At 39.5% G+C, this 9828-nt stretch overlaps 1 protein-coding gene across 10 annotated transcripts in view; it reads left to right on the forward strand.

Moving 5' to 3' along the window:
• Positions 1 to 9828, forward strand: part of SEPT7 (septin 7) — a 117758-nt gene that overhangs the window by 99420 nt on the left and 8510 nt on the right. For 9 of the 10 annotated variants that reach the window (XM_019509048.1, XM_019509050.1, XM_019509045.1 and 6 more), the window contains exons 12-13: positions 1268 to 1288; positions 7418 to 7553. In XM_019509048.1, coding sequence (XP_019364593.1) covers positions 1268 to 1288; positions 7418 to 7553 — 157 coding nt within the window. The remainder of the gene's footprint in view (positions 1 to 1267; positions 1289 to 7417; positions 7554 to 9828) is intronic. The other variant, XM_019509043.1, reaches the window with a different exon arrangement.

Consider the following 9828-nt stretch of genomic DNA (forward strand, 5'->3'; position numbering starts at 1 on the left):
TGGTCAAGAACCTGGAGGCCCCTTACCAGGTCGTCACCTGTGAATTTGTCTCTTCACATTATTCAGTAAGTGTAATTGTACATGTGCACTGTATCATATACTAAAATTGGCATTCAGAATTAAATTGAAAAAACTTAATTTGAGAAACTTTTCATTTTCTGGTGTGAATTTAGTATTTTCAGTAATTTTTAAGATAAACCTTTTCAGTTATCAAAAGGCATATTTTTGATATGTGAATGGGGCGGGGGGGGGAGAACCTTACCTGACTTACAGGCATTTTTGATAAACAGCTGTCACACACGGTAACAATTCCTAGATCCTTTAACTGCTGCTTAATGTAGATTTGCTTCTAACTCTTGACTGTAAAGGTATTTTCTTGTTGTTTTAATAACCTTGCCATAACTCCTAAGATTCTCTGCTTCCTATAGACAGAGCACAACATTCTAGGGGACACTTCTAATATAAAGCAATTCATGATTTATATTACGTTGCAAATTATTTGATGTCAAAATACCTAATTTTCAGGCAGCTGAAAACTGTAGTTTTTATCCGGTGGAGGGGGGCGGACAGTTATTATTTTATTTGTGCTATGCTAACGCAGCTGAAGCTCAGATGTAATTATAGTAAGGTTTCTTCAGAGCTGAGCACAGCCTGTTGTGAGACCTCTGCTGGCCAGTGAAATTAAGTGCTGTTTCCATAGCGCACAAACATTTTTTAACTTGGAATGTAATCTTTATTAGGTGACAGATTTAATAGATTTCATAGACTTTAGGGCTGGAAGGGACCTCACGAGGTCATCGGGTCCAGCCCAGGGCAGGAAGTCAGCTGGGGTCAGATCACCCCAGCAAGATAAGCATCCAAAATTTGATATTTTTGAAAAGCAAATAAATCAAGAGTGGTATTGGTTTCAGAACATTTATTTAGACAGAGTGGTTAAGTTGATGTCACTAAAATATTTAAAATCACTTTTAAAGCATGCATACATTAAATACATCACTCAGGTAAACTCTACTTGAAATATCTCTGTGCATCAGATCTGCATTAATATTTAGATGGTATAGTGATTTACTAACTGAATTTTGAAATAAATGTAACCAGCTTTATTTAACAATCTTTCTTTTTACTATGGAAAGTCTTGCTTTTGGGGGGGGCACACAATCTTAGTTTTAGGAATCTATTAATGAATTTGCTTTTTTTTTAATTATTGCTTTTTAGCTTTGTGATTTTTATTTAAGCATGCTAAGCCTCTGTATTTTTTGTTTTTTAGATTTGACACAGTTGAAGGCATGTAAGTGGTCATTTAAATTTTTCCAAAGACTTGAGACAAAAATTCTTTAAATACAAAGGCTATTAATGTTAAGTGTTTCAGATTTTTAAAAGTATTCTTGTTCAGCTCTTGCCATTTGTTTTTTACCTTAGTGTTTTCTGTTCTAAAACTGCTCTAACATTAGATTAGAAAGTTTTATAAATATTTTAAGTGACAAATCTTGTAAAATACTTGCTCCCAAAATATTTGAGAGGGGTTTCATGTAGAAGTTTTTAGGGTTTGAAGATATGAAAATTACACAATTCACCCAGGTTGGATCTGCGGACTTTTGTTAGTTCCAGCCAACTTGTATTGCTGCTTCTCAAAAATTTGTGGACTCTTCATTACTTATCTCCACATTTTACAGATGCTTATTAAATTGAAAAACTTGTTGGCTTAGTCTGTTTTGACTATGACTATGGTTTTATCTTACCAATGGCTTGCAGAGGTTCCACTTTGTGCGTGCAGCAGAGAATAACATGAGGTGGTTTTTTTCTGTTGACCTTGAAGGGTTGTTATAGTGTATATATGTGTAACTTTAGACCAGACCTATATTTAACATTTCTTTTTACGTTGCTTTCTTGGACTCTTCTTGTTCTTTAAATCCTTGACTTCTCTACATGTTTTGTACATGTGTCTCAGTATTGGAATTAAGACCTAACAGAGGATAATCATTATAAGAATGTTGTAAAACAAATCTAGTAAATATTGACCTGCTGATCTACTGAATTTGCGAAGAAACACTGACCAAACTTTCTTGAAATTACTTATGAGCCACGCCTCTTATATATATTCAGGGTATTTAGGGAGACAGTTCTGTTCCCATTTGGATGAGTCAGTGTTACTTCAGGACCCATAAGCCCTAGGACTCTTATAGTTATGGAAGAATAGACACTTGAAACATTTTCAGTTTCAAAATTGTGTTACAATCTTAAGGGAATTGGCAAAATATTAATTTTTATCATTTGGTTTGCTTACATTCATACTTCTAGGCATACTCTTACAAGCATCTTACACATACCACTCAGGAATTGTATTATTTATATTTTTATAAAATATAAGCTCATATACTAGTGTCCTGTGACTTGTATTCAAACACTACTCTAACTTACATACATTTTTCCTTATAACAGGGACTACAGGCACAAGCAATTTGCCTTTGTAAAGTAAAAGTAAATTCCAGATTTGAAGTAGGATCATTTTGTATTTGAAAAATTTGGGGGGGGGTTGGTTTTTGGTTTTTTAGCCCTTGATTTGCTTCTTCAAATGTTGCAAAATTCAATTCAGATTCAACTAAAAATATCTTATGCCACTTTTAAAGCATATTCTAAAAGTACAAGCGTCTCTTTTCAAATGATCCTGGGCTCATAGCACATATTTACTTTTCACTTTACTATCTGTAAGGCTATGATTTTTGTTACAGTCACAAAACTGAATTTGAATAAACTCCTATAAAACATTATAGGTTTAATAATGCATCTAATTTGGATTCTTTTTCATACTAAAAAAAAAAATTCTGTTATGTGCTGATGTTGGACCACTGGGTTTCCCTTGCTAAGGATACTGTTTTTCTATTGTAAGCATTCAGCAAGAATGCTCCTCTAGCAGTGTAGTAGTATATATTATTTTTGCAGACACTTCCTCATTAATACAGAGGGGAGTTTTTAGAATAGTGCTATCTAGCTGATGGCCACCTTGCAACAGGTTAGATTGTGGCCCCTGGGTTCCCACTGGGCTCTATCTCCCCACATTGCTCAGCTCCAGGCTCCTCTTCCCTCTGACTTGCCTGAAGAGGTGGGCTGGTGCAGCACAGCATAGCCTACAATGACAGGGGAGCCCACAGCTCAGGGTGTCTGAGCAGTGCAACACAGCACGAGAAGCCAAGGGTAAGTCAGGGCATGTGATGCAGCAGAGAGGCACAGGAAGTAGTAGTGGTGGGGTTGGCACATAGTGCAGTAAGGATGTGGGGAGCAGCAGCTAGGGAGCACCCTGTGCAGTGCAGGGAACAGCAGCACGTTTGGGGGGAGTGCAGGGAACAGGGTGCAGCAGCAGGGGGGTTCAGGGTATAGCAGGGAGCCCTGGGGCCCATGGCTTCCACTCAGACCTTGCTGATGTGGCCTGAATGGTGTGCAGCCCCTGGCTGCTTTGAAGTCGGACAGCCCGGGTTTAGAACATAAGTCTTGCCTAATAAACTACATGACATCATAGATTTAAATAGTGAACAAGATGCCCACTGCATGGATATCCGTGGTATTTCTCATGCTGCTGGGCTGGGCTTTGCTGGGTGCTGCATGGGCCTGGGAAGAACCTTTTTCCTTTCCTGTTGTTATACATGTCAGGGCTTTTGGTTTTGTTGTTGGTTTATTTGTGTGAGGGGTTTGGGGTTTTCTTGTTCATTTGCTTTTCCTGCCTTCCTCAAAAGCATTGTGTGTTGTGTACAGACAAGGCTGGGGATTGTCTGGAGTGTATGGGTGTTCTTGCCGGGACTAAAACCTGGAAGTTCCTGGCTAGAGTCTGGGGGTTAGATTGGGGTCAAACCAATCACTAAATTTGGAGTTGAGGGTATTTTACCCCATAATCAGATTTGTACAGACTGGGGGAGGTTTCTGCCTTCCTTGGTAGTGAGGAGCGTGGCCCTCTTCCTTGGACCTCTCAAGTGTATTTTGACAGTCCTTACAGCAGCAGGACACTGACTGCTGTTGTCCCCCTGCTCTACCTGTGCCAAGTTGGGTTTTGTGACAGGATTGACTTGTGTAGGTTTAGTTAGGCCAGGGTGTGCTTGGGTTGATTTGGATAGGGGTTTGAATTGGTTCTGACTCGGGCAGAAGGCTGGACTAGCTAACCTCCAGAAATCCCTTCCAGACCCTTTTTTCTATGATTCTGCTAGAGGAAACGGAACTATGGGTCTCCATTTGTAAAATGTACTGTTTTTGTTAAGTGGTAGTGCTGCATATGGAACCAAAAAGTGAGGCTGAAGTCTGTGGTATTTTTAAATGCGGTGTGTGACTTAGACTGGTGAAAAGCACTTTGCAGGTAATGATATAGAGCAGGGTTATCAACTTATCTGGCCCCACAAGTTGAATGAGTGTATCTGAGCAGATGTGCAGACTGGCCCGGATCTGACCCCCCCTGTGGAGCATCCACGACACTGGGTCCTAGCCATGCACTGCACACAGCACAAGCCAGTCCCCAGGGCCAGCACAGAGTACACACTGCCTGCAGCATATTAGCTGGACCTGGCATTACAGGCAGCACAGGGGGTCAGTCCAGGGTGCTGCATGCAGCCTGTGCCCTGGACCACCTATGTTATGTGCAGCATCAGGTCCAGTCCATATGCCATGTGCACAGGGTACATGGTGCCTGCAGTGTGCCAGCTGGACCCAACTGCTGCATGCAGCACGGGGGATTCCAGGCGCAGGCTGCATGCAGTAATAACTCGCTCTGTTGCATGGGGCACGTGCAGTGCCAGGTCCAGCATATGCAGTGCATAGGTCTGGGGCCAGAACTACACCCCGTGGGCCATATGTTTAATACATCAATATAGAAAAATGCATTTACAAATGTTATTTGCTGTCAGAGTAAAATAGGTTTTACTGCCTGCTCTTGTAAGATGCTGTTTTGTCAGCCCCTCCAGATAGTGAAAAGTACCTGGAATACCACTTTCACTGTCATTTTCAAAGTGGAATAGTTGGTTTGAGTAATTCCTTTTCAGTGTCAGCCATATTGAGAATTTTTTTTGTGAAGAAGCATTTGAGCGTATTTTCCAGTTCATCAGTTGCATATGTGGTCTTCCTGCATGGACTGTTAGAAATACACACAGCTGTTTAAGCAATAGGAGCATTTGATCCAAGAAAGTTGAGTTTTACTTTTTATGAATAATCAGATACAGAAGCACATAAAATAGAAAATCATGTGGCTGACCTTGCTGCCTGGTTAACCTCTTACAGTCAAACAACTTAACGCAGTAGTTATTACTGGAAGTAGTAAGAAAAGTGAAACCTACCTACACAGTGCTGTGCGTTTCCTGTCAATCTGCTGCTGACTTTTCAGGGCATGCCAACTGTTCAGTCAGAGTCAAGGCAACATCAAGAAGTATTTTTGATGCAAGTTTCTATGTTTCAAAGACAACGTGTTGGAAAAGCCAAATTCATGGGCTTTTAATCAGGGTAATTTCTGTTAAGAACTGTTTAAATATTGTTGACTTTTGGCATGACTTAAAAGATTGCTTTTCAACACTGGATGTTACTGTTTTGAGAAGTCTCTTGGTGTTTGTTATACTGTAGAAGGTGAGAAAGTTATTTTAATCAAAGTTGTTTTGAGATTACAGTTCTGGGATCAAGGATTACTACTTCACTATATACATACAACGTTTCACAGCCAGAAGAAAATCTAATTGAAAGTACAAACCACCATTTTTTCCTCATAATCAGTTACCCTTTTCACTAGCTATTTATTGTAATTATATGAAGTTAGCATTGATGAAGTTGATGTCAAATATTTTATTAGCTCCTTTTTATGTTGATGTAGTGAAAACAATATAAACACCTTACAAAAGAAAAACAATCTGAGAATTTCTGCTGTGAAATTTACTAAAAGTCACCATGCCAAAATTGTAGCCTTTATAGGTCATTGCATACAAGATCGTGTGTGGAATGACCCATCAGTAGGCAAAACAGTTTTCAAAGCCATTTGAAAAACATTCTGTCCTGTAAGAGATGCACTCTTAAAGGAGTTGCAGTTTTGAGTTGAAAAGGATGCTCTTATATTAGAATTATTTTTAAAATACCACAGATATTTTAAGGGATTCTGAAAGCCTATAGTTAACCTTGGAAGCTCCTGTTTTCACACTCACAGGGGAATAAAGCAGCTACTTTATTTTTTATTTATTCACAGTTAGCAACTTCAGGTACAGTTTCTGTCCTAGAGCAGGGTTAGGTGTGCTAAAATGAGTAGGCACTCCTTGCTTATTGATGGCTTTGTTTGCATGCCAGTAAATGTTCAGAAGACTGATAATATTCATATAAACATTTTAAGTATTTGTTTTACATCCATGTACTAATAAGAGCTTTTTTAAAAAACATTTTCACAACATACTTCTGTGCTGAAACAGGCTGAAGTTCATTTGTTCTCATTGCTCTTGCTATTTGAGTAGTAAATTAACCCTGCAATGGGGCTGACTTTGTACATTATCTAGTCATTCACCAGGAAAAAAATGAAACATGGCATTTTATAATGTGGTAAATTTTACAGACTGGTAAAGATTATTACAAATCTGAAATGCTGTTTTGCAGATAACCCTCCACATTAATCCAATTATGCAGGCTACACTCTAAAACAGTAAATTAGTTGCCTTAAAGTGTATGGAGGGGTTTTAAAAAGTATTTGAATAATTCATGCTTTACTAAGTATAAGCATTCCATGTTGAGTGCTGTCATGAGTAAGTCTTAAGCCCAGCTGCCCAAAAAGCTCTCTGGAAAAATTTTTGCATCTTTAAAAGAAACTGTACAGGAGAAGATTGTGTTTAAGATAAATCTTGAAAATATCGTATTGTAATGACTTGGTGTTACTCAGAGGAATAAAAAAATTAAAAATCTCGATGCTCTTTTCCTTTCGCGCTTTATTTTCTATTGGTATGTTCTAGTTTGAAGACTGTCTTTCTATTCTTTTCCCTACACAAATCTTTTTGAGGGTGACAGAGCTGAGAGTTAGAAGGTCACTTGGAAGGTGTTACCTTATTTTTTGAAATAGTAGTTCTAGATTTTTCTGATTTGAACCGGCTCCTTACTGAGCCCCTGATAGAGGTTCTGTTAGAAGGCAGAAATCAAAGTATTTTCAAAATACGGTTGCATTATTTCTAACCCAAACAAATTAAGCATGGAACGAGAAATATTTTATATTGTAAAATAAGACTGTGTCTATTAGAAGTTTAATGTTGTCCAGCTGATTAAACAAAAAATTGCAGCTACTGAAACTATGCGGAATGAATTTTGGCTGGCAGCACACTTAGACACATCATTCTGTTTAATGTCTCAGTTTTTCTCCTTGCTTTCATATGTTGTGTGGGAGAGAGAAAAATCTATTGGTTAATCCTCTGCACTGGTTTAATGATAGGAGCCCCCTGGCACAGATGGAAGAAGAGAGGAGAGAACATGTGGCCAAAATGAAAAAAATGGAGATGGAAATGGAGCAGGTCTTTGAGATGAAGGTCAAAGAAAAAGTTCAGAAACTAAAGGACTCTGAAGCTGAGGTAATCAAAATGTGTTTTAAATGTCAGGATTATGTTCTGTACTGAACTATTGCAGAGAGAGTACTTTTCCCCAGAGACTTTACATTTGTAAACACACATGTTTTAAATGCTTCCTAGTATCACAAAGTAATATTATATGGGGAAGAAGAGTTTAAATGAAACCCACACTAAATCTTTACCAAAGTTCTGTCTTATTGAAATGGTGTAAATACTAACTTTCAAGGTGATTTTCACATTTGTATGCACTGATTTCCTTCCTGTAATCACTTGTTAAAAGCAATCTATTTCTTGTTTGGAGAAAGAAAAAAAAAAAACAAAAAACCTTACTAGGGATTTTTAAAATTCCCTAAATATTATTTGAGATTTGTGAACCACATATACTACTTGAAGCTTTACATTTATTTAGCATTATTAATACCCTTTACTGAAATCCATTCTTCAAAAGCATTTATGCCATGATACTTAAAAGATGCCAACCAATTAATGATCCTTAGTTTAAGAGTATCTAGAAATGTCCCACAACTGTTTCAACTATCATTTTTTTAAAAACTTGCATTTGTATGAAGTCGTTACATACATTTGCTTATGTCCTCATCTCCCACTGTTCTCTTAGATGAGCTCCTCAAAGCAAAGTCTGTCTTTATACATGTTTTTACATTGCTTATACATTGCTGATTGGGAGTTACTAACACTATTGTTAAATATTACATAAAATATGAATTCCTTCATTCTGCTAGGGAGGCAGTGTCTCCTAGTAAACTTGGTGCAACAGTTCATAGCTGCAGATTACAAAACAACAGTTATGGGAATCTTACAAAGCAGAGAATACAAGTTTACAAAAGTCAGAGTTTGCCCGAATATCCATCCCTCCATCCATCTTGATATAGTTACTGCTATCATGGGTGGGGAGAAGAGTCATATAGATCACTAATGTTTCAAGCAGGAGGATGGTGGTGGAAGTTTTGAAAGTAGGAGGGAAAGGATTTGTAGTGAAGTGATGATGATTTTAACCTCATCTTGACTAGGAGAGAGGTGGGGTTAAATCTTAGCTATGTTAGTTTCTTGCTAACTTCCAGAAAGCTATTTCCAGTAACACTAGATGGACAGTGGAGATGTAAAGGAAGGAGACTGCTAAAATCAGAAGAAAAGTGAGATGGATGGACTAATATGTGATTTCTCAGAAGTGTGGTTTTTATCATTCATATTACAATTCCCTCTGATGCCCGAGTCTTTATACTGCTATTTTTGTAGGGCAGGTAACATTAATGTCCATACAGTGGACTTTGGTGTAGTGCTTAATGGAAGAAATTTGTCGGGTGGCCAAGTGAGGTGTATTGGTCTTCATCCAGAAATAAACTCAGGACACCGAGAGGATGAAATGAAGTGACTGATTGAGTGAAAAGAAGTCATTTAACCTAAAAGTCAAAAAAAACCATGAAAAAGTAGGGGACCCAGTTAAAGGTTGCTGTTGTGGTTCCTTGAATTACAAAAACTTTGCTATTCCAGAATATACTATAGAACTCTTATAAGTAGTTTCCAAATACCAACTACTGCTTTGTTATAGTTTATCTTAGCTTTTCATTTACTTACTGTGACCACTAACTAGTTATGCATTCTCTGCTTGTTAGTATTAATTAGTACAGGGGTGGGCAAAATACATCCCACGGGCTGGAGGCCATTCTTTCCGGCCCTTGGGGATCCTAAAAAACTTAGAAAATTAATATTTCTCTGCCCTTGGTTCCTGTCAAAGATGACAGGAACCAAGGGCAGTAGGACCCAGGGGAAGCCCAGCGGGGTCCCACAACAGCAGGACCCAGCCAGCTCCACCTTCTCAGCTGGAAGCCCCAGCAGGGGTTTCTGGCCTGGGACCATGTGGCTGCCCCAGCTGGAACCTCAGGTAAGGGGAAGGGCAGGAAAGGACCCTAGGCAGGGAAGGAGCCCAGGGAAAAATGGCCTGGGGAAAAGCTGAGCACAGGAGGGAAAGTGACCCCTTGCCCAGCCCATGGCCAGCGCCCCATGCTGCAGCCACTCGCAGCCTGCATGGGGCTGCCTGTGCCTGCTCTGGACAGCCCCGTGTCCTGCACAACGCCTGCATGTGGTGACAGCAGCTACGGCACCCCCACTTGCTGCACCGTGCACTGTTTGCCACCGCCGCCTGTGGGATGCTCAGAGCGCGCTCCAGGCGGGCAGCAGCAGCCAACACTGCCCGGTGCGGCATGGAGGGAAGGAGTGGGGGGGCACAGCTGCTGCTGCTGTGCACAGCCCTGACGGGCGA

This window comes from Gavialis gangeticus, unplaced genomic scaffold (genome assembly GCF_001723915.1).
Source record: "Gavialis gangeticus isolate Ggan-Ray unplaced genomic scaffold, GavGan_comp1, whole genome shotgun sequence".
Taxonomy (NCBI): domain Eukaryota; kingdom Metazoa; phylum Chordata; order Crocodylia; family Gavialidae; genus Gavialis; species Gavialis gangeticus.